We start from the raw sequence: 26,348 nt of genomic DNA, 5'->3' as shown, positions 1-26,348 counted from the left end.
ACAGTGTACTCATACACATAAATAAACCTTTAAATATTTTTAAAAAACTACTATTGCAAAAGCCATGTCTTTAAATAAAATGACGCCTTCTCCCCCCTCTCTTGGGGGCGGGAATGGGGGCATAACCTTGCTATGTATCTCTGGCTGGAGGAATATTTACTATCTAGTCAATAGCTGGCTCACTCTTAGCAATCCTTCAATCTCAAGCTTACCAAACATACCTGGCAGGAGATATTGATTTGAACTATAAAAAAAAAAGTTCCAGGAAAAACATTCATGATTAATTGGTTCTATGTGAAAGGAATCAAGCCTTACCTTGGAACTGTGAAAGGTCTACATCTGACCAGTTAACACTGCTGGCAATTCGACAGCTTTCCTTCAGCATATCGAGTGTTGCATACCAATCACTTGAAACACCTAAAAAGTAATGTTGACAATACTGTTAACTCTAGGACAGGTTAGGGTTAGAGTTATGGGTGTCAGGTCATGAATTCCAAGTTCTATCATCCATTGGCAGTGGTCTTATGCGAACTTTGCAAACTTATGCAGCTCTTTGGAGCTATGCTTGTCCGATCTATAAAATATTCTAAGTTTTACTTGATTTGGAATAATAGCAACGAATCTGGGTTGTCTGATACACAATGGTTTAAAAAAAGAGTTTCATCCTACCTCACACACACAGGATGTATATAATTCACAGGAATGAATTATTATCAGAGCCACTGTAATTACTTCTGACTCCTTAGGGATGCCTTTTCTTTGTATGGCGCCACAAAGAAGCCTGACCAAGGTGCATCACCAACTGTCTCAATTCCAACTGGACTTCCTTTTCCTGGCACCAGACTTCTATTTCCTCAAAACCACCCAATCTGTCTGTTCATTAACCATTCCCTCAGAATGTACAAAGAAGAGGCGTAAGTTTCTGAAGACTTGATACAGATAAGGCATGCATTATCATCTGCTTTGTCCTTGAAAGTTTTAATTCTATTTTACAACTTTCTTAAGGCATGTATCTAAAAATAACAGAAATGCTATTTTTATGTTCAGAAAATATTCCATTACGGCAGAAAAATTTCAATTCTATTATAGAATCTACTTATAATTATTACTAGAAAAACAAAACCAGCTATTAAAGCCAAACAAAAAATTTAAAAAGTATTTTTTCTGATTTTTTTAAATATTCAAATTTTTTTGTTTTATTAAAATAAAAGTTAAATCACAGGTTTGAGACCAGCTCAGACCACCTGCTGAGAAACCCCCCAAAAAACAAAATCAACCAACCAAAACCCAAAAACAAGTAATTTACTCCAAGTCACAGAGCCATATTAAGGATTCAAATGCAAGCCTTTATGCTGTACACATAACTTGTGCTATTTTTTACACTCACATAGTGAGTTTGCAAGTCTGCAAACAGATTGTGCATTACATTCCTTCATATCACTAGAAGCAGTGCCAGGGCAATATGAAAATTTAACTAAAACTATAAGAAAGGCTGAGTTTGCCCATGTCTCCAAAGCATTCTAATCAAGAAAATCTTCAGGTCACTCAAGGAGTGAATGAAATATAGTAAGAAAAGATTAAACAAGTAAAAAGGGTTTCAGTTGTAAATACTACAGGAGGCCCAAATAATAAAGGGCAGATCTAATTCACAGCTATCCCAACAAAAGCATGCAAAACTTACCAGAATTACAGGATACCTGTTGAGGGGGTGGTGGTGGCTGATGTGCTAATGTCTGATGCTGATGGTTTGGATGGTGTTGTATGTGCTGATGTGGAGGGGGATGCTGGGAGTGAGGCGGCTGTAGCTGGCTATGTTGCTGTGGGTGTGATGGTGGGTGCTGGGGACGCTGTGGGTGCTGTGGTAAACCATGCGGTCTATGGGGTGTATGTGGAGAGGGCTGTGTGTGCATCTGGGGGTGGGACAGTGAGACCTGTGCAACCGAATTACTACCTGTGGCATTGAGGCCACTGTGATTGTTGGGCAGGCTGCTTTGGTTGCTGTGTGGGTGAGAGGTCACTGTACTGCTGGGAGAGTGTTGATAGGAACATGAAGTGTGGGACTGTTGGGAAGATTCCGAAGGGATGCTCATTAAGCCTGAAAACAGAGTAAGATTATTTACAGTCAGATTTCCTTCTGTCTTAGGATACTTGTAGCAGTGTTATTTACAGAGCAAGGCATATGTAAGGATTCCACATTCACACACACACACATATGCAAATTTTTTCAAGGTGCTATAAACAAACCACAAACTTGGTGCTACTAAACTCCAGTGGCTAGGTCACAGTGAATGATAGTCAGAAAAAACAAGGCCGTGTATTCTTGTGGTATTACCTCTACCAATCAAACATCCCATGTGCCACAGATGTGGTGTGAGAATTCTTCAGCACAATGCTCCAGAATGCCCTTATAGTCAAGTAAGCTCTACATGCAGGTTGAAATTAATGTGGTTTTCCTTTGCCACAACATAAATATACAAAGCTCAGTAAGCCAAAAGTGGCACAATATAATCCCTCCTAAACCTTATCATAATTTCTAAAATCAGCAGGTCTAAGAGATGGTCTGTGAAATTAAAACATTCATGTTACCAAAAAAATGACATTTAAAAAGAAGCTTACCGCCAGGCGTTGGTGGCACACGCCTGTAATCCCAGCACTTGGGAGGCAGAGGCAAGTGGATTTCTGAGTTTGAGGCCAGCCTGGTCTACAGAGTGAGTTCCAGGACAGCCAGGGCTATACAGAGAAACCCTGTCTCGAAAAAAAACCAAATCCAAAAAAAAAAAAAAAACCCGCTTACCTTGTTGACTAAGTGACTGCTCAAAAACTGACTTATATAGACTCCGAAATGAGGCGCTGAGATCTTCAAAATTGTATTCTGTGAAGAGAAGTTGTTTCTCTCGATCTGGAAGGTTGTACTGTGGCTGTGGCTGCTGCTGAGGTGTTAATGATTGAGAGACTGGTTCTGGATGGTTAGTGACCTAATAAAAGAAAATAACCAATATAATGGCTCAATATTAGTGCCAGCTCTGGAATCCAAGTTAATAACCTCAGCCTGTGGATTTTCTACTCTCTGGCCAGGCACACCCTTTAAGTATCACAAGGGGGGGGGGGAATCACTGGCATGGAGCTCGAAGAACAACAGCAATCCAATCTAGCCTCCACATGCATAATAAAAACAATGACTCACGTGAGATAAGACTGGAATTCTCTCCATCTCTTCTTTATGATTCCTATAGACTGCACTGTACTATAAAATTACCTACACTACTTTCCTTTATTCATATCATCTTTATATAAGTTCAAATACCATCAGCATATAATATGACACTGCCCAAAACAGCACCATTCATTTTTGGAGGAAAGGATGTTGGCTTAAGGGAAAAGAATGGAAGAAGTAAGCAATACAGAAGACAGGGGCTGCAGGTCCTTGGTGGAAGGCCTGCCCAGCACACACTAGACCCCAAGAACAACCCTAATTTCAACTCTTGCCCTATAAAGAAAACCCAACACAATGGCTTCCAAATCTGAAAAGCAAAGGAGATCCTGAACAAAAAGGAACAAACAGGAACCTTGAGTTATGCAGGTTGCACAAAAATACAACCAGCCCCTCAACACATGCAGGTTAAGTTCAAAGGGCATGTTTGTGCTCTGCTTGGGTTGAGTTAGCTGCCTGCATACTGTAACACGTATGTGATCAGGAGGACTGAAGTTTAGATCCCTAGAACCAAAGCAGAGGTGGATGCAGAGGCATGCATCTGGAAGCCCAGCAGGCCTAAGGCAAGATGGAGAATGCTGGGAAGCTCAAAGGTCAGCTAGTCTGGCACATGCAGCTGTGAGCAAGAATTATCTTACATTTTTGAAAACAGCACAACCTAAAATAACATTTATTTTTAAAGACCATGTATCTTTAATTTTTATAGGGATAAAACCCAAAGGCCCTGCATATGTCAAGCAAATGCTCTTAGTTACACCTACAGTTCTCCAATCAACTGTGTTTTTGAAAGATTTTATCAAAGAGTGAAAAACTACCATTTGTTTAGTGTTCTTTAAGTTATGATCTGTATACTCACTGACAATTAGTTATTCAAAATGATGCTTATAAGATATTTGCAACAACAAGGAAAACTTTTGCTTATGTTTTTTTTCAAATACCAGTTTCAGGGGACCTAAAAGCTACCACATGCACATCCACAGTTATATGTGTACAAAATACCTATACACGCAAGTTAAAAATAAATTCTTAAATTTTTTTATGAAGAGGTATGGTTCTACCAGTTGCAGGTTTATACACTACCACACAAATCGTAAAGGAAAAGCTCAGTGGCAGGATGTTGATGGCATCCTTGTGTTAATCCCCAAGCATGTGATGAGTAGTAGTTTCCATCTGCCCTATTTTGTGAGGCAACTGTAGGGCAGCTTCTCATTCATCTCCCTGGTTCAGTGAGGCATGGTCTTTCTGACTTATTCCCAAAATGGCTATTACTAAATGTCATAAAACTGCTCAGCTGCCATATAAAATCTATTCCCCAACTACAGCAAACCATTATTCATGTAGCCCATCACATGGCTATCTGGTTGATATTGCCATGTGAGATTCGGGGAACTGGTACCATTCTGATCTGGTTTATACTGCACAGTATTGTCTACTCAGAATTACATAGTTTTAAGTTTTATGTAGATTTAAAAGTATGTGTCTAATAAGTAATAAAATTGCTTAATCACATAAAAACTATTCTCTTGGGCTATGGACTTGTGACAAGAAGCCCACTGTTGCTTAAGAACTATGTGACTGATATTATTGTTTGTAGGGGTTTTATTTTTCCCAAGCCCCGCCCCCAACAACAACAACAACAACCAGGTTTTAGAGACAGGATTTCTCTGTGTAGCCCTGACTGTCGTGGAACTCACTCTATAGACCAGGCTGGCTTCAAATCCACAAAGATTGGCCTGCCTCTGCCTCTGAGTGCTGGTGACGACACTGCTGTTAAAACAGATGTCTGTAAGTCTAACTGAACACTCTGACACAGAATGAACATGTTATCTCTTTTGTCCTCTAGTTTAAGGAAATGTTCTGTCACCCCCAAACCCCCCTCTTAGAGTCATGGCTTCAGGTATCCCAGCCCAAATCTAAACTGGCCTTTCAACTTCTGATCTTCCTGTCTCCATATCTCAAATCATGTGATTGCACAGCTGTTCCACCTGGCAAGCCTAAGGCTTCATACACACCACACAAGCAGTCCACAGACTGCGCTATAGTCTCAGACCAAGTCAATACTTCATGGTCACTCCTATCTTAGATACTAAGTCCTATTCTTTGGTATCAAGACACTTTACATTTCAGCAACTTAAAATCATCAAATGCTTACTTTATTCTTTTTATATAATAATCTTTAATCACATAAGTACAATAGGCTCTCTGCATCTGTGGGTTCCATGTCTGTGGATTCAACCAAACAGATAAAAAATATTTTGGGGGAAAATATCTAAGTCATAGAAATAAGTGAACTGTGTAGGCCACATGCAAATACTGCAGTATTACATATCAGAGACTCGAATGCTGTGCTAGGCAGGTTTTTGTCAACTTGACACAAGCTAGGGCCATCTAAGAGGGAACCTCAACTGAGAAGATGCCTCCATTACATTAGCCTGTGGGTTAAATCTGTGGGACTTAAAAAAAAAAAAAAAAAAAGATCACAGTGGAAGGGCTCAGCCTGTTGTAGGCAGCATTACCCTGGCTGGTGGACCCAGCTGCTCTAAGGAAGCAGGCTGAGCAAGCCATCCAGAGTAAGTCAGTAAGCAATATTCTTCAGTGGACTCTGTATCAGCTTAGGCCTCCAGGTTATTGTACTGAGTTTCTGCCTTGACTTCCTATAGTGGACTGTATGCTTTAAGAAAATAAAACATTTCCTGGGGCTGAAGAGATGGCTCAGTGGTTAAGAGCACTGGCTGCTCTTCCAGAAGTCCTGAGTTCAATTCCCAGCAACCACATGGTGGCTCACAACCATCTGTAATGAGATTTGATACCCTCTTATGGTGTGTCCAAAGAGAGCAACAGGATACTTACATCAAATAAATAGATAAGTTTAATTAAATTAAATTTCCTCCCAAGTTGGTTTTGGTCATGGTATCACAGCAACAGAAACCTAACTAGACCAAGAATTCTCTGATTTTCAGGTCCATGGGTGAAGAAGAGACTGTGTCCTATACATTTTTCCTATTTTTTGTCCTAAAATATGGAAAGATCGGTATTACATGAACAGTGTGTTGTGCAACTCTTGGCTCAGTCCTCTTAACTAGTTCCTCTGAAAAGAGCACTGGCCAACCTCAGTCACCTGCTCCTAAGAGGTCACAGACGAGTGAGTATAAGAGGAAGAATATTCACACTCAAGCTCCTTTGTGGCAAGACTTTGTTTTCCAGACTGAATAACAACATTAGTCTGCTTTATGGGCTCAATTCATAATGGATTAGAGAGAAATACACATTTCATCTTTCACTTATTCTATGTCTGGGCATGCCTGTGCCAGGACACACATGTGGAAGCCAGAAGATAACTTGTAACAGTCAGTTCTCCCCTGCACCATATGACTGTGGGCATAGAGTCCACAGGGCCACTTCAATAGTCCATCTCTACATTTTTGTTTTGTTTTTTTGTTTTTTTTGGAATTGGTTTTTTCGAGACAGGGTTTCTCTGTATCCCTGGCTGTCCTGGAATTCACTCTGTAGACCAGGCTGGCCTCGAACTCAGAAATCCGCCTGCCTCTGCCTCCCAGAGTGCTGGGATCTACATTTTTTTAAATTGGCATTTCAAGTATGTTTGGTTACATTTTTGTACTAAATGAATATTCAACAAAGAAATTAACTTTACTGGGACTTACTGGTGTATAACTATGTACACTTCCAACGCTGTTCAAATTAACAGACGCCAAACTCTGGTCTGAGAGACTGTTGTTAAGGCTGCTTCGAGGGCTATCACTACCGTCCTGGTCAGCGTTGTACAATGTTACCTGGAATGAAAAGCACAGCAACCCGTCGGTCACAATTCCTGCAATGAAGGGGGTTGGAAAGCAGCACTACACACCACAACTGAGCCATTGGTAAGACACAAAACACCAGTGGCGCTTCCTTCCATTTTTGCCCCAAATCTATGTTCGAATGTTAATTTCTTGTTCACCATTGTATTGACTGGCTTTGTGTGTCAACTTGACACCGGCTGGAGGTATCACAGAGAAAGGAGCTTCAGTTGAGGAAATGCCTCCATGAGATCCAGCTATAAGACATTTTCTCAATTAGTGATCAAGGGAGGGGGGCAAATTTGGGTGGTACCATCCCTGGGCTGGTAGTCTTGCATTCCATAAGAGAGCAGGCTGAGCAAGCCAGGGGAAGCAAGTCAGTAAGGAACATCCCTTCATGGCCTCTGCATCAGCTCCTGCTTCTTGACCTGCTTGAGTTCCAGTCCCTTTGGTGATCAACAGCAATGTAGAAAGCATAAGCTGAATAAACCATCTCCTCCCCAACTTGTTTCTTGGTCATAATGTTTGTGCAGGAATAGAAACCCTAAGACAATTATGAAACAATTTTCTTATTGTTCCCAATCTAAAATACATGCTTATCTAGAACATAAACTAAATTTAGTGGGCATAATTAATAAATATTTAATATCAGAAGGTTAAAAAAATCTATCACGTGTAGTTTTATATGTGGGGTGTCAAGGCATGCCTACAAGTGTGCTTCCTTAAAAAGTTCATAGGCACCATTGTCTATGATACTAAAATATAAAACCAAGGATATACAATTTTAATTGGCATTATCTGGCATATTGAAAATTATCACATAATTTAACTGATTAATTCATTTAAAATAACCATTAATCCAATTACATATTAACATTATCCAGTAAACAAGCAAAATGAAAGAGCCATGGTCTACATTTTTGTAAATTCTTGGTCTGTTTTGAGAGCAAACAGCAAGCGTCTCTCTAGCTGCTTCCAGAGGCAGTTTGTCACTGTGCTACTTAAGCATTAATGAACTTCTCATGTAACTGTGCATAGTCTTTGATACATTAAAAAAAAAAAGCTAAGTATCAAGATAATAAAAACTGAAGTTGCAATATGTAATCAGAAACCATGGCAAATAACTTTTTATACTCAAGTTAAAATCTACTCTCTATCTTGTACTTCTGACCATTTATCTACATGTTATAACACCATTTGAAAAATAATGGATTTCTTAAGTGACCTGATGTTGACATATTTCACTATACATGGAAAAAAACAAACAAAAGCTAATAGCTGTTAACATCACCCCACTCTCACTAGAGGCATCTTAGTAGTGGGAAGGAAGGTAGCAGACTCACTGTAGTGGAGTCTCCTAGAATTCTAGTTTTTTGTTTGAAGCTCAGATTTTACAAGAACCAGACAGTGACGAGTATTTACTGTAAGGCACCAGAATCACTGTGTTCATTATACAAGTATTTGTCAACACTAACTAATCTGTCAGTTGTTCTCTCCAGTGAAAGCAGTAACCAGTTAACACAATAGCTTCTAACAAACACATGCTTCTCTTTGAAACACTGTGTTTTGTGTTTTGTCCACTAATACTACTAAGCAGAAGTTTGCTCTGTAGTAACAAGTAAATAAAACTTTCTCCAGCTTTATCAAAGGAAATCCAGTCTTATGTTTTGTTTAGCTTGTACTTATGGCAGTGAAGAATATAAAGGTCGGCAGGCCTCAGCTAATGATACCTAGCTAATGTTACCCACCAACTGGCACACCAGTGAAAATACAAATTTAAAAACATTAAATATGTTATTATGAAGCCAGTTCTGAACTCAATGGACTCACTAGAAGTGACTGAGTTAGTCAGACATCCACAGCTGACTACATCTTGAGAACTAATGACACTACCTACCTCTGGTTTCCCCAAACCCGGCTACAGCTCCACCTCCTAACCATCCATGTCAGCAACAACCCTCATCTCCCATTTCCTCACATGGAGATCTACCACTACTGCCAGGGTTTTCTATGTTAAAATCATTTATGGTTTCTCTTTCACAAAGCCTTCTTTCCTACTTCATTATCTGCTCTAAATATTATTGCCTTCCCCCTATTAAAAAAATATTTTATCTGTCTGAAAACCTTATCATCTTTTATGATTTAGATCTCAGACCTATCTAACACTGATTTTTTTCTACACTGAAGATGATTTTTCCTTTTATATTTATTGAAAGCATTGGTGGATTTATTCAGAGTCTGTCTAGTCTTGTGTTAGTACCAGTTTCATTTATAATAAGCTTTCTCTTGCTTAATATTTGGGAGAAAAAACTTCATTTCAATGTGTGTGTATGCAGGACAGATTGCCTCAGGTGCCAAGTTCAGCAATGTTATCCACCTCTTTCTGACACTGATTCTCAGTGGCCTAGAGTTTACCAACTCGGCAAGTAGATTGGCTAACCACTGAATCAGAGATCCTCCTTTCTCCACCTCTGCAGTATGAGGGTAACAAATGTACCTCATCATATCCAGTGTCTTTACAAGGGTTCCAGAATTCACTCAGGCACTGGTATTTGTAAGCTTCCGTGGTCTGAATATGAAATGTCCCCCCATAGACTCAAATGTTTAACACTTGGTCTCCAATTGCTGCAACCATGTGGGGAGGTTGCAAGGCCTTCAGGGGGTGTGAGCCTTGAGATTCTACAATGCTGCACCACTTCCTGGTCACTTTCTGAATGCTGATGCAGTATGACCAGCTAGCCCTTGCTTCCATGACATCCCATAGCAGTGAGTGTAAATAAACCCTTTTCCCTTGAATTCATTCTAGTCAGATACTCTGTCACACGAATGAGCAGTAACTACTACACAGGGCTTACTAAACAGGTGGCCTTACCAACTGAGCCACCCCACAGGCCCATTATCCCACACTTCTCAGTTACCCCACATCTCTCCCTCCATTCCTTCTACTCTCCCCTCCTTCCCCACCTTCCTTATCCAAAAGCACATCAGGATTTTGACTAACAAACCATCAGCATCAACAAGAGAAACTGACTTCTTTACAAACATCTTCTGCATAAAGACTGTGTATTACTTAGTTATGGTTTTATTATTTCTGGTCTGATTATTGCTTTTCTCCAGTTATGGGCTGTTCCTACTTCTCTGCCTCCTGGCCCTTTCTGCTGCTCTGAGGGCAGCACCGGACTGCAGGTGTGCATCAGCACAATCAACTGCTGCCTGGGACTTTCTTACCCCATACATTAGGACTTTCTCCTTCTATAGACACATGGTTTTGTGTCCTTATAAATGTTCACCATTGTATAATAATACAATGATTATTGTAATATAAAATACTTTCTACTTCACATACTCCCCTTTTAAACCATAGTCCTCTGTATTTGTTTTGGTTGTTTTCAAATATTTAAACCATTACTATTTAACTGAGGCTATTACTTTATGTCTCACAGGCTTTAAAGTCATTTGTATTTCACTGATTTAAAGTATTTTCTAATTTATATCACATAACTTTAATCCATGGGGGTAAGTTAGAAGCATGCTGCTTAACCTACAAATTCTAGAGGAACTTTCTGACTATGTTTTTGCTATGACTTCTAATCCTAATTCCATTCTATGGGAAATACAATTTGTATGTTATAACATGCCTTCCAAATACTCATTTTGGTAACTACTCCATGGGTACTCAAAAATATATTATGCAATTGGTGGATATATACTATGCATAATTTATATTTCCTAATTTGTGTTCAAATTTTCCACAACTCTAATGGAATTTTTTTGTTATCATGATCTTGATATTCTTGTTCTGAGTTTATTGAATATTAAATTCTAACATTACAAATAATGATTTGTTCATTTAATCTCTCAATCCTGTCCATTTGAGGGTATGCTTGCTATTAGATGTATACAAAAATTGTCACTTCATAATCAATACAAATACCTGCTTATAAAATACAACTTTTCACTTAGGACGGATCTTATAAGAACTGCATATTTTTTCCTCCAGCCAGTCTAACTCTTACCTGTATGTCAAGTACTGCTTTGTATTTATTATTTCATGATATTCCTGGTATAACTAGATTTAAAGACCATCTGTTTTCTTTCCTCCCAATTCTTCTTTGTTTCTTCCCTTCTTACTTTTGAGATTTACTATGTTTCCTTATTATACTGGTATACTGCTTTATTATTTTTAAAATAACCTGGAGCAGTGATGATTTCTTCATAAGGCATGAAACTTTGAGCAGTAATTTGTGGACAATTATGGTTCCAGATGATCTCTAAATAGAATTTAGCTGTCTTTTAACAAAAATATTTACCCACCATTCTACAAACTGTCTATTATGAGGCTAGTCTATTATGGTCTGTCCTTACTCACAGGACAAATGCTACATAATAGAACTTGGAAGCCTGTGTTATTCATCACAGCTCTCACTGAAGACTGTGAAGTGCCATCTTTGTCCCCTGTTTGGAAAGAATGCTAGATTCCAGCCACTGGTAAGTCTAGTTTCTTAATATCTGAGACCAAGCACACAGAATTAGGATTTCACAAATACTTAAAAGTGGATTTTGCTTACATAAACTTCAATTTCTGGTATTCCTCAGGATCTTTTCTCTTAAGTGGTCATTCATTTCATAGTCCCCTCCCTCTGGTTTCTGTCGCTCTCACACATACCTGTCATCTCAAGTTCCTGTTTTATGGCCACTATCAGGGTCTGTCAAGTAGGAAATGTCCCAAAGGAAAAAACTTATCTTGCCCTATGCATTTGCCTGGTCCCTTAATGACTAGTTGTTTCTGTCTCCATTTCCTCCTTCTTTGGCCCCTCATGTAGATGTGCTAGTGTATTTGTACAGGTAAGGGGCAAGGCAGATGGCTTGTCTGGTATTAGTTATCTGAAAATAAGATCTAAAACATGCAGCTCCTTGAACATCTATGACTTGGTCAGAAGATCCTAATATCATTTCTTCCTGGGCTATGATAACCTCAACTGTCCATGTCCAGGCCCTCAGCATCTCAGACTACTGCAAAAGCTGTATTAGAGATTTCTGGTTTCAAGCTATAAACACTTCATCAGAAAAATTTCAGTTTAGATGCCCATCATTAGAGATGTTATTTAGATGTCTAGATAGAATAACAAACTATTAGGACTTCACCAAACTCCATCAGCACTAGGAAAACACACAAAGACTCCTAAAGGACAGTGATCATCACAATCTGCCATGTGAGAAGAAAAATTATTGTACTTTCACTGCCAGTGTCCTTTCAAAACGGAAATCTGCTTATATCACAAATTCTTAACAATCTTTACCTTCCTACAAACAGATCCCATGGGTGCAACGATGTATACTTTTGTTTGTGTGCATGAGAAAAATGGAAGCAGAAAAGGCACAAGTGTAGACGGGCTAGAAACAGAAGGCTGAGGTTACAGGGACAAGGTGAAACAAGAGTAGAGACTGTGAGCACACACAACAAAGATGCAGTAGGAAAGGACACCTCATGAAGCTCCCAAACACATTCGACTCCCACACAGAAGAGCTCTCTCGGGGAGAAGAGGCATTTGCACTCCACTGTGTATCTAACCACCAACTCCAAAAATACAGCACACTACCAAATATGATTTCTGGGTGCTTTTCTAGACTTGAATATTACAGAACAGGTTAAGCACCATTACAATGAATTCTAATACATTGCTAGAACTATGGAAATTGTATTATTGGATTCTGTTGTCAGAAGTTAGAATCCAATAATGATTACTGTTGTCAACTTGACAAGATCTAGAATCACCCATGATTAAATTAACTGATCCATGGGGAGGGCCATTCCTTGGGTGGAGATCCTGAACTACATAAAATGAAGAAACCAAACTAAGCACTCACCATGCTGAAACCCGGATTTACCTGTCATGATGGACTGCACTCTTGAACTGTAAGGCAGGATGAGCCTTTTCTCCCTCAAGTTATTTGTCAGAGTACTTTATAAAATCAGCAAGCAAAGAAACTAAATTTAACAACTCTTTTCTTCAACTACATAGTTAAAAGCCAATCAAATTTCAAAATGAATTGATAAATGAAAATACTAGCTCAGAAATTCTATCAATGGAAACTGGCAGAGTCAAAAATTTAAATTAGCACATAATTTCTCAGTAAGCATGTTCCAATTCTCCCCAACAAATATTTTCATCTAATTGTTTTATTATTATCATTATCATGGGGTGACAGGGGAGACACTACTAGGGATTGGACCCAAGGCTTACTTTTACATGCTAGGGAAATACTGATATATATATATATATATATATATCCTAAAAAATGTTTTTATTACATTTTTACTTATTTTGTGGAAGAGGGGCAGTCAGGTGAGCACATGGAGGTCAGAAGACAACTTGAAGGAATCTATTTTCTCCTTTCACTATATGGGTCTCATCTTAAGAACTGAACTCAAGTTCTCCGACTTAGCAGCAAGCACTTCTATCTACTGAGCTATCTTGCCAGTCTATACATTTTTTGAAGTCAAGGTATCAGTAAGTTGTCCAGGCTGGCCCTGACTTCATTTTGATGCCCATGGAGACCCTGAAATTGTGATCCTTCTGCCTAACTTCCTTTGTAGCTATAATGATAGCACAGCCCCCACCAGAACTGGCATTTGTGCATACACTTCAAAATATTCTAGATTCAAGTCTCAAGCTGTCACATATAGATTGAGCAAATTTATATCATCTTTAAACTTCACCATACACAATAATTGCCATTACTCAAGGACATTTAAAAATGTTTAAAAAGTGGAATTACTTTGTTAGTCACAGTGTTGATTGCCAGAGTTGGAGAGGCACTTCCCGAAATAATACACTCCATTCCCAAAGAATCTGAATCTATGCTATATGGAGTTGAGGCCTAAAATACAAGAACAAAATAAACAATTATTAGCTCGTATATCCAACAATTTGACACAGTTTGAAGGGATTTTATCAAATTCTCCAATATCCAGTTTTGTGCTTTTTTCAAATATGAAAATAAGTAGCTATTTAAATCCCTTCTGCATTCTTACTGTATCTTGGTATTCCCTTATTACACCTCAGTGAGTCTCATGATAGGGTGGTAGGGTGGAGCTGGCACCTAACAACTTCCCCACTTCTCCTTTTCAGCAACAGTTCCCTGCCCATAGCTGCACGCTAGGGACCACCTTTCCTAAACTTCTCTGCAGCTCACTTGGCCATGTGACTGTGCCATGGTCAATGGACTGTTGAGCAACACATACAACTTCTGCAGCATTTCTTTGAAAGGAGCTTGTTTGCCTCCAATTTCTCCCTCACATTGTGAACTGAAATACACATATGGTGGGAATAGTCTTGTTTAGCCTGAAAGCTGAGTTAGGCAGTTATTGGGAAACCCTTGGGGAAAAGATTAGAAAGAGTCTGGACATCTAAATGACTGTGTATCCCTCTGACTTCATCTGTATCTGTCTCCACCTGAGAAATAGGTATCTCATTTAGGCCTCTGTTATATTTTGTTACTGCTTAGATAGAAAAGTGACAAAACAGTTAAATAGTACATCCTATGTACTGTTATAAACATGAGCTTCCAAAACAATATACAAATGTTTTCTGAATTTAAAAAGTATGTGTCTCAAAAAAGTGTTGGTGTCAAAAAATGTAAGAAAGGCAAATATGAATAACTTGTTACCATGGTGGTGTCAATTCTCTAATAAGAAATCTCACCATCACATGCCACAACTGAGCACAGACTCTTAAAAGCTCATATTTGGGGCTATCAGCATCATTTAATAACAGTGACTATGGGATTGCATGAGGCCCAAGGGCCTGGATTCATTCTACCCCAAAAGCAACAGGAAATCCTAAGGGGGGGAAAAAAAATCCACAGATGCCCATCTAAAACTCAAATGTTATAATGAATTATTAATATGCTTACAAAATAAAGAACATCTGAACAAAATAAGAAAAAGCTCAGTGAAGAAATTAAAAACATGAAAGTGAACTAAAAACTAGATAAATACTGTTGGGGTTTTGTCTAAGTTCCACCCCATACCTACCTGGCAATAGCCAGGTATGCCCCGCCCCAGAGATCTGGCCCACTATAAGAGGGGCTACTTGCTCCTCCTCTCTCTCTTTGCTCTCTGCTCTCCCACATACTCTCACCTCTCTGCCCCTGGGGCTCTTCCCCCCCCCTCCACGTGGTCATGGCCGGCCTCCTCCCTTCCTCTCCTCTCTCCTCTCTCCTCTCTCCTCTCTCCTCTCTCTCCTCTCTCCTCTCTCCTCTCTCTCCCCTCTCCCTCTCCCCTCTCCCTCTCTCTCTCTCTCCCCCTACTACTAACTCCCATCCCCTATTCTGAATAAACTCTATTCTATACCATGTCTGTGTGTGTGTGGTCCCTCAGGGGCAGAGGTGCCCAGGCAAGGGCCCGCCTGGACACCTTCCCCCACGCCGCCTAGCCACACTCACCTAACCCACTATACTCCCCCCTTTAAGCCCCTTCCTCATCCTGCTGCTGAAAGTCCCCCAATGGTGCTCAAAGTCTTTCAGAGAGAGAGAAAAATAAGTGATTTTATTGGTAAAAGATATTCCTAAAAGGTCTTTGCTCAAAGGAAAAGTATAACAGGGAAAACCTGGGCTTTGAGGTATATATTAAAGCACCAGAAACAGATGATGACATAGAAGACTATTATTTTCCTCTTAATTCTTGTCAGTGTATACAAATAATATATTACAATGAGGGAGATTCATGATGAGAAAAATAGTAAAAATGCCTACATGAAAAAAATACAATACTAAGCAGACTGTGAGTATGATTTTACACTATTTCTTTAAATAGAAATATATAAGCAGGTATAGTTAAAAAGTTAACCTGCAAATTAGCACAGAACACTAAAATAAATCCAAACTTAAAAGTTTGAAACAAAAATACTATAGATGTATACTAACTAAACAAATTAAATGTTTAAAAACTACCCCAATAAAAAAACATCAAATGGGGGCAGGAGAGATGGCTCACTGACTGTTCTTCCAACGGTTCTGAGTTCAAATCCCAGCAACCACAGGGTGGCTCACATCCATCCATAACAAGATCTGACTCCCTTTTCTGAAGTGCCTGAAGACAGCTACAGCTTACTCACATATAATAAATAAATTAAAAAAAAAAAGACAGTGAATGTCAAATAGAAACAAAAGAACATGATTCAGTGTGGCTTACAAATACAGTAATTTCCAACACAGTTGAGGAAAGAAAAAGAGTTGGTTAGAGGAAAAAAAGAAAACTGAATTTGTAGAAGATGTAATTATTCAGAGTATATTCCAGGTCATTTAAGCATGGCATTTAAAACTAACAAGATAGAATGGTTAATGGACAAAAATCAACTTTGTGCTTGCAAAAGCAACTAGAAAATGTGTTACACTTTTTATAATAGTACCAGGAAACTAAAAATATTAAAGATTAAGTCTAACTAAAAATATACAAGCCTTTTTGCTGAAAACTAAACCCCAGCACCACCAAGCTGCACAACTTCTCAGGTTAGTGGTGGCCTGAGTAGAAAAACTCGGAAATAATGAAAATGTTCATTAATATCTGTAACAATTTCACTAAGACAGGCATCAAACACTCTGATTGTAAGACTATCCATTCATTGTGTAAAAAAGCCAAAATTCTACCCAGTTGTTAAAATAAGTTTCATGTACACAAAACCTTCCACTATGTACAGAATTTCTGTTCTAAAGCCCCTAGAATTTATTTACAATTCTACTTTGGAGGCAATATGCAGTACCCTCCAAGCAGCGCGTATGGGTATTCTTGCACAACTAAAGTGTTCCCTTCTACAGCTGAGAGAAATGTAGACTGCATTCCTTCCTCTGCTCACTTTAACCTTTCCTTTAAACACAGACTCAACTGAGAAATTGAGTAACAAAAAAATAATATGATAACAATCTTAAAAACATGGCCAGATATAGAGTATCCTCAGAAAAATGTCCTCTTGGGCCAGTGGGATGGCTTACCAGGTTTAAAAATACTTGTCAGACCTATGACCTGACTCAATCCCCAGACTCTATGGTGGATGGCCAAAACAAATCTCAAATTGTCCTCTGACCCCCACATATACACACTACAGTACCTTCTCTTATACTTGTGTACCCTGCCTCTATTATGTATTCATGCAAAATAAATAAAATGAAATTATTTTTAAAAAGATATCCACATGTTTTGCATGTTTTTCAAAACAGGGTTTCTCTATGTAGCCCTGGCTGTCCCAGATCTTACTCTGTAGACCAGGCTGGACTTGAACACTGAGATCCATCTATGTCCCAACTGACTGCTAAGATTCAAGGTGTGAACCAACTACCGCCTGGAGTATAAATTGCTTTTATTAGAATACTGGTTCACTTAAAAAGCCAACAATCAAGGCCCCAAAAATTCAAACTTAATTTTATAGAATTGATACCTAGCTCCAACAAGGCTGCCTCTTCTATGGGCATGCTCACATAGCCCTAATTCAAACCTAGTCTGTGGCCCTAATTGTAAGGTTTATTTTTTAAACCTGCCAGCCAATTGTGGGACGTAAAACCATGCCAGGAAGTTTGGCAAGGTAGGCAGGTGGAGACCGGGAGACTCAGTGGGCACACACCTGAGGCCTAGGTGACCCCAGCTCTCCGCCAGACTGCTAACTTGGAACACGTGCTATGCTTCCATGCTTCTCACATGAAAAAGAGCTGTGACCACAAGTAGGCCCAAAACAAAGTTCTCTATGCTAAGAGGTACCTAGAGGCTCAGAGGGCTTAGCCAATAAGCTCCTTTCCCTCCCTCAAAAGGTATTTAATCTCAGGCCCACCCTGAGAAGTTGGGTATGGTACATTACACATCCATTTTCTGCCATGGATAACCAATAAACTGTTTGGAACCATGGAGTGTCTCCTTTCATCAAGGTCTGCCACAGGAAGCCATAAAGAATGCCTTTGTCTACAGAGCCACAATTGTAATCTCCCATAAAAGGCCTCTCTGTACCCCAAGCCACAACAGCCACCAAGCCTGCATCCATCAAGCCAAGGACAATCCTGGGCTAGACGCTGTACACAGCCTGAGGGCACCCGACTCTGTTCTCTGCTCTTCTGTGACTCCCAGCAGCACTTGGATGTGCCAGAATCTGAGAACCTCAAGGCCCAACCTCATCACAGGCCCATCTTCCCTCATCTCAGACTGTGCTTTTCACCCCCAGAGCTGTGGTGCTTTCCTACAGCCCTGCACCCACTGTTGGGTAAGCAGAGTGGAGTGAGCACAGCCAAACTCCCGGCGTTCCACCTCCCCAAGAGGCTGTGTGCCCTGTGGCAGAGTGGTTTGGAGCCTACAGCCTATCTAAATATCTATATCATCTTGGTCCTTTTCTTCAAGGCTTAGAAATTATACATTTTTTTTTATCAGCTGCAGGCAGGCATATGTCAAATTTATTTCACCACACATTTACTCCATTTTTTTCACCTTACAATCTTCTTTCCTGACTTACTTTGCAAATATTTAATATCCATTATAGGCTGTGTAAAAACACTTAATGCTAGAGATATAAATACTTTGTTTCCCTGTTTTAAGGGTACATTAGTCTAGAGAAGGAGAAAATACAGAAAAAAACTGCTATAAAGTGTGTGATTTTATAAAGAACTTTATAAAAATTCTAGAACACCACAAGTGCAAACACAAGGAAAGGCTTTAGTAAGTAGTCAACTGGCTGAAGCGAGCCCAACAGCACAAGAGGATGAGCATGGATGTTTAGCTGTGATGCTGCAACTGTAAAACGGTGAGAAGTGACATGCAGTAAACACATGGTGGCAGCTGAGGGCTGACTATATGTATTATAACACATATTATAATATCAACCAAAGGGTTTTTTCTCTTTCATTCTTGGAAATTAACTTTAACCATGGATTCATACCAACACAAGCACACAGACTGTATCCAGAATAACTACCATATGGGTGAAAGAAGAGGAAAGCACCATGAAGACAAGGAAGAAAATCTGATATAACCAGGAAGAGCATCTGTGAAATGGCTGTCATTTAAAATCAATCCGCAGTGTTTGAGGTACAAAACAAAGCTACCAGATTAAAGCTCAGAAGCCTGGAGTGTAAGACTCATACAGCAGGTGTGTCCTAACAGAGTCAAACCTTCAAACAATTCCTAAATTGCCTCCCTTGCTCAAAGTGTCAAAATCAAACAAAAATGGACTAGAAAATGCTCTGAAAATACATAAAACTATAAAATGAAGTCTTACTTTTCTTGTGATTACACGTCATCTACTGAAAACGAGAGTCTACATTTCTGATATGCTCAACACTCATGAATCATGATAATGAGCTTTACCCGTTCTACAGATCTTGCCCTCTTCTTTGGCCGAGTAGGCAGGGTGTCTTCCTTCGGATTGGTGTCTATTGCCCAGTAAGAACCCTAAAGATAAAAAACAAATTATATTAATTGTATATTACCGTAAGCCTTATAACATTTAAAGAAATATTTACAATTGTGTCTTGACTAGGTATGGGCCCCTTAGACTCCTGTGTTTAAGTGCTGGGCCTACATGGAGTGGCACTACTAGGAGGTGTGGCCTTGTTGGAGGAAGTCCTGGATGCCTTCTGATCAAGATGTAGAACTTTTGGCTCCTCCAGCACCATGTCTGCCATGCCTCCATGATAATGGACTGAACCTCTGAAATTATAAGCCAGCACCAAATAAATGTTTTCCCTTATAAGAGCTGCCTTGGTCATGTTGTCTCCTCATAGCAATGAAACCCTAACTAAGACAACAATCTTCTCCAAAACCAAGAATTTTGAAAATGTAACAACTGACAAAAAGAATGGAAAGAAACACAACTACTAGGTTGTATTGGTGGTTCAGGCCTCACCTGACAGGAAAAGTGCTCCACTGCCAGCTACACCTCCTGCCCATTTTGGAAGTTTTTACCTTGAAATGGGATCTCATTAAGTTACCCAAATAGGCCTAATCCCTGTGGTCCTCCTATTTCAGCCTCATAAACAGCTAATATTACAGGCATGCACAACCATGCCAAAACAAAACAAACAAAACTCTAAACAGAAAAAGAAGCTCACAGGCTGGAGAGAAGGCTCAGCAGTTAAGAGCACTGACTGCTCTTCCGAAGGTCCTGAGTTCAAATCTCAGCAACTACATGGTAGCTCACAACCATCCAAAATGAGATTTGATGCCCTCTTCTGGAGTGTCTGAAGACAGCCACAGTGTACTATATATAGCAAATAAATCATTAAAAAAAAAAAAAAAGAAAAGAAAAGAAAAGAAAAAGAAGCTCACAGCTGAATTATTAAAGAGACTACTGCCACAGGTCTCAGTCCAATGGCATTTACTACTACTGAATCAAGAGAAAACCAACAGTATGGAACTCATGTTTGGATGATAGAATTTACCTGCTGAGCCAGCCTTTTGCCCCACTGCCCTGCATATGCTTTGAGACAAGGTAACATGTGCCACCACGTCCAGTTTACAAGGGACTGCCAAAACTTTGTGCACATTAGGTAAGCAATCTACCAAATGAACTCTACCTGCAGCCCCAATCAGTTTTGTGGATACAGTATGTTTCATGTGTCTGTATCCTAACCTCAATGGTGACTGCACAATCTACATTACCCACCCTACCACTAATCAACCCATAGTCAACATTCAAACTTACTCTAAACATTAACCAAGGAAAGCCTCTGTTCCCCTTGCCAAACACTTCTGTGCATTTTACCTGTTTAGACCACTGACTTCCCATTACACTTATTATAGTTTTATGTAGGCTATGACCTCCTTAAGGGCAAAAGTTTCTTTACTCATTTCTGTAATAATCACAATGCAACATAAGATACAAAGCAAATACTCACGGTAAACCTATACTGAAATGGAAAAGAGAAAACAATGTTCAACAAATAAGACCAAAAATATCAGTGTAGAGTTTTGATGGCAGGCCAAGATACTAACTAGTATATGTGGACACCCGAGCTTAGCACTGGTCTCATTTTCCAGCCACTGTCTCTATGTTACTTTTTCAAGTGGCCACTGCTTTTCAATTGATGAACCAACTGGATCTGATTTAAATGTGACAAGAACCATGTGACCTAACTGGAAGCTTACAAGCATGACATTCTAGTCTAAAAAAAAATAATAATATGTAGTGACACTTTGGAATGTTGTTTTCTTTAAAAGCACAAACATATTGTAAGAATACGTTTCCATTCTAATCCCAAGTGAGGGGATGTGAGGCTGTATCATTGTCTGCAGCAACCAACTATGATTTGCCGCATGCTCTACCAGAGGTGTCGGTTTTTGCCAGCTGCAGATTGTTTCTGAGATTGTGTGACCTTTGGAATTCTGAGAACTTTTCAGAGGGTATAGAAATGCTAGAGCCCTAATAATAGGCATGTCTGGTAGTTCAGAATTGTTTGTGGCTTGTTAGTAGCCATGCTCAAAGAAACAAAATTCAAAATTCAAAGCTCTCTCTCTCTCTCTCTCTCTCTCTCTCTCTCTCTCTCTCTCTCTCTCTCTCTCTCTCTCTCTCATTTGTTCTCTCCTATCTAGTGATAGGGGGTGAAGGGGTGGGAGTTGAGGATGGGAGATTAAAAAGTAGGGAAAAAAACCCACAAAGTAGCAAAGACCAAATACAGTAATGTATTTAAAATAGTAGTTTCTATACCCTAGAATCCTACAACTATTATGCACAATAATTTATATGATTTTGAGTAGCATTCTGCTAGCATTGCAAAATGGAAGTAGGAAAAAAATTAGAGTTGTTTAAACTTAAAACAACAAAAAGTGTTCATAGAAATGATAAATGCCTGTGTTTGTTTCTGGAATAGTGCACTAACCTGGGAAAGAGGTCCAAACTGTGTATTTCTATACTGTTATAAACATCTGAATAAAAATAAAAAACAGGGAATGAAGAGATGATCAGGACTTTTAAGAGAATTTGTGGGCTTGCAGAGAACCCAAGTTCACCACCCACATAGTAGCTAATAATCATCTGTAACTCCAGTTCTAGAGGCTCTGACACACTCAACTGGCACTGCACACACGGTGCACAAACATACATGGTAGAAAAACACCAATACACACAAAATTTAGAAAGAAAAACAGAAAGCAAGGGAGTGGACCTGTGACAAACACTCCTTTAATCCTGGAACCCAGGAGGCAGAGGCAAGTCGGATCTCTTTTGAGTTTGAGGTCAGTCTGGTCTACAAAGTGAGTTGCAGGACAGCCAGGGCTACAAGGAAAACCTCTGTCCCCAACATACAAAAAATAAATACTAAACAAACAAACAAACAAACAAAAAACCAAGGGGTTGGTGAGATGGCTCAGTGGTTAAGAGAACTAACTGCTCTCCTAAAGGTCCTAAGTTCAAATCCCAGCAACCACATAGCGGCTCACAACCATCCGTAATGAGATCTGACACCCTCTTCTGGTGTGTCTAAAAGACAGCTACAGTGTACTTACATATAATAATAAATAAATCTTAAAAATAAAAAAAAACCTCCAATGTTTTAACAGGTTTTCTTTATACAAAATACTACACACAGACCAACAATGGGGCAAAATCAGTTATATGCACTTTTACTTGTTGAGACATCTTACCAATCCAGGTTTCATTTTTAAAATCAACTTCCCCAAAATGTTTTAACAAAAACAGAATGTACCAATATTAAGCAAATAATTCAAGTCTTTATAACATACATACCATGTTATTAATAAAATAAAAGAACATTCCACTGCCCTCAAAAGCTTCTGTATAGCACAGCAAGTTATCCTCCTTTGCCCTACAACACACCAGAAGTCTGCTGCCTGTCGTTATACACTAGGTTTTGCCTTTTCTAGAATTTTGCATAAATGACTCAATCTGTAGGCAACTTTCCACTCTTAAGTAATGTAGGAGAGTACAACTACTCCATCCTTGTAATGTGCTTTTCTGTTCAAGCTATTTGAGTGTGTAGTTTTGTCTCTGTGGTTGTAGGCATAATCTTCTGATGAATGGTAATAAAGCTCTCTTTTGTCAGATTTTCAGTGGCTTATGTTATAATTTTTCATATATTCTAAATAAGGAATCCTCTGTTGGGTGTATGTACTGTTAATATCTTCTAGTCGGTGTTTGCATAATGATACTTTCTACCATTAGAAAAAGTTTTACTTCAGTAAAGACCAGTTTATCAAATTTCTTTCAAAGGAAAGATGTAGCCTTTTCTAAGATATAAGAAATATTTTCTGCAATGTTTTCTTCTAAAAGTTGTATTGATTGTGTATATTACAAATTCTCCCCACAAGGAGATCATCACTCAAGGCGAGGCAGGAAGTTTGTGAAAGTCAGAGGCAGTATACATCAAATCTGTTTTGCCTATATTATAAAATATATTAAAGTATTAAGAGTGTTATTTTCCCTAATGGACAAAATTTTGTTGAATTTAATTCTCATAATGATATTGAATTGGAGTAGAGTTGTGACCAGAAAAAAAATATTCAGCACTTATCTTTCAGGTAATAGGAGAAAAATGAATGTGATAGAACAAAAATAGGCATCCTAACAAACTAGCAATAAAGTTATAGGCTTTGGGGGCATCTTAAAAAAAAAAAAAAAGTTGTATAGTCTCAAGTTAGGCATCTGTTTCACTTGATTTGATTTTCAATAAGTAATGATCAGCATTTTTTCTACCATGATAAAGACTGCTATCATATATCAATTGAATACATTAATATCTTTGTCAAAAGTGATTGACTAGGCATAAGATGCCGTTACTGATGGTTGTGAGCCACCAAGTGGTTGCTGGCAATTGAACTCAGGACCTCTGGAAGAGCAGTCAGTGCTCTTAACTGCTGAGCCACCTCGCCAACGCTATACTTTCTTTTTGTTTTCTTCACCTATTTTCCAAATTGTTGAAAATCTCTATATGCTCATAATTATGTAAATGTATTTTATCTTAGCTAATGAATGGGAAAGCTGCTTTTCTGAGACTGAAACCAGGACCTCGTATATGTTCTATCAATACTGAAAATATATATGGATGCATACAGTTGTTTTGAAATGTATCTCTCCTAAATTAGTTCATTTGTTCCTTCTACTTGATTTAGTAGTAACTGAAATAATTTCAAATTTTACTTCAGTCAGACCAAAAATACTTCTCACTTTTCTAAGCAAGCTGACCAGGAGATTATTCTGAGTAATATAACATGCTGATTTCTAACAAACATACTTTAGTACTTTTTTAGTTGTAAGTTACAATGAGATCATGTATTGACCCATAACCTTTATTTAAACTTCCAATAGTCAGACTATGAGTCAATCACAACTCTACTTCCAGATGTATCCAGAAAACTAGTATTAGAATTTACCAAAAACTTTTATTCATACTTACAAAATTTTAAATGTTATTTTATAAAAATTTTACAAATTAAAAGCACAGTAGAAAACTTTGAAAATTTATGGATGGCCTATTCAGATTAAGAAAATTCATAAGTACAGAAAATAAAAGGTTACCAGGAGCTTAAAATGGGAGAAATGGGAAGGAAAAAAAAATTAATGCAGACTGCTGTCCTTTACAAGGTGAGGAAATGGAAATGTCCTAGAGTTCAGCTTTACAAAAAACTACTGAAAGGACCTCCAAATTGTTTACCAACGAATAAAGGTGTAAACCATTTTTATATTCATAAAATAGAACATGGCTTGATAATAAACAATTAATGGTGAAGAGCAGTCAGCTCTGTAGTGAGAAAGCATGCACACTAATATGCCTGATGACTCCATTACTACAAGTTCCCTGACATGAAAAATAAAAGCCTATGAAGAGCTCAAAGATCACCAGCTAAAGTCAGGTTCGACCAGATTTCATTTGGAATCAAGACTGGACATGAAAAACAGCTCAGGATTCTATTTAGTAGACATCAAGTCATATCAATGACACTTATACAGTAAATACATAGGCACATCCTACCCCCCCACACACCTGAGAAAGGAATACCATGGCTCAATCTCTATAGTCCCAAATAGCAAACTGAAATTTCACAGCTTTCACCTACTACATTTTCCCCAAAATCAATCTATTACAAACTTCAAGATGTATTAAAATGAAAGTTAATTCCAAAGGAGGCAGGAAAAAGCCTACAACACACACAGAAAATACCATATAGTTAATCCATAAACACCAGGAAAATGAGGATTTATAAATAAAGATTTGTAAAATTAATCCTAGCATCTGGGAGAATTTGAGGCAGGAAGACTGATTTGAGTCCTGGGCCAACCTAAGCAAGTTGGTATTTATCTCAAAAGAAATCTCAATGAGCAACAAGTAATTTAAATGACTTTATTCTCATCATAAAATATGTATTACTTTACATAAAGTGCATTTTTGAATAGCAATTCAAAGTACCCTGCTTTATTATACAGTAATGTGACCTTTCTAAGCTTCAGGTAGAAAATGCTATTAATAAACATGTTTATTATCTGATGAGGTAGAAATAGTAATAACTTTTTATTCCAGGAAGAACAATTTCGATCCTAGGTAATTAGCAAATCTAAATGGTTGCTCTATAGATCCATGTTTTAAACAACCTGGCCTAAGCATAAGCTCCCTCTGTTGTTATTCCCTAGTCTCAATGCATTCCTATTTCAAGAACTTCAGAAATGATACCAGATCATTTCCATCCCTGACTCCCACAGTTTTATATCACATGTTAATCTTTCCTTTCTCATTCCCAGTGATACCATTTATAGGTATAAAACTTAAACTTTCAGGTTAAATATTGTATAAAATGGTTAGATCTAGGAAAAGGGAACACCACAACAAAGTGTTACATTGCAGATATAAAGAAAAAGGCAGCTGAGAGGAGACAGTTCACAGCATGCTGTAACACTGGGACAGAAAGTCACTGAAATTATCAATGCTGGCTTTTGATTTTTATTTTTGTCTATGTGTGTATGCATGCCAGAGGTTGCTTATGGAGGCTAGAAGAGAGTTGGAATTATCTAATAGACAGTTGTGAGCCACCAGACATGAAAGCTAGAAACTCTGAACTTGGGTCCCCTGAAAAAAAAAAAAGAAGAAGAAAGAAAGAAGAAAAGAAGAAGAAGAAGAAGAAGAACAACAACAACAACAACGAAGCAGCAGCAGCAGCACCAGCAGCAGCAGCATGCCTGCAAGGTCTCTCCAACCTTCTGTAGTTGTTTAAACAAAGCATCTCACTTTGCAGCTCAGGCTGACCTCAACCTCCTAAGTGCTGGAAGCGTAAGTGCGCATGCCACCATGCGCAGCTACCCTTGGCTTTCACATCTCAATGTGTCTAATTACTGATGTGACATTCATAACTGACCTTT

At 38.6% G+C, this 26,348-nt stretch overlaps 1 protein-coding gene across 2 annotated transcripts in view; it reads right to left on the bottom strand.

The window, feature by feature from the left end:
- Foxj3 (forkhead box J3) overlaps positions 1-26,348 on the bottom strand; it is a 77,985-nt gene that overhangs the window by 5,985 nt on the left and 45,652 nt on the right. Inside the window, exons 5-10 of one of the 2 annotated variants that reach the window (XM_052177212.1) lie at positions 19,352-19,435; positions 13,789-13,890; positions 6,874-7,002; positions 2,795-2,975; positions 1,682-2,095; positions 316-417 (exon numbers count right to left, since the gene is read on the bottom strand). In XM_052177212.1, the coding sequence (XP_052033172.1) occupies positions 316-417; positions 1,682-2,095; positions 2,795-2,975; positions 6,874-7,002; positions 13,789-13,890; positions 19,352-19,435 (1,012 nt within the window). The remainder of the gene's footprint in view (positions 1-315; positions 418-1,681; positions 2,096-2,794; positions 2,976-6,873; positions 7,003-13,788; positions 13,891-19,351; positions 19,436-26,348) is intronic. The other variant, XM_052177213.1, reaches the window with a different exon arrangement.

This window comes from Apodemus sylvaticus, chromosome 3, assembly GCF_947179515.1.
Source record: "Apodemus sylvaticus chromosome 3, mApoSyl1.1, whole genome shotgun sequence".
Classification (NCBI taxonomy): domain Eukaryota; kingdom Metazoa; phylum Chordata; class Mammalia; order Rodentia; family Muridae; genus Apodemus; species Apodemus sylvaticus.
This window is presented reverse-complemented; position numbering and strand designations above follow the sequence as displayed.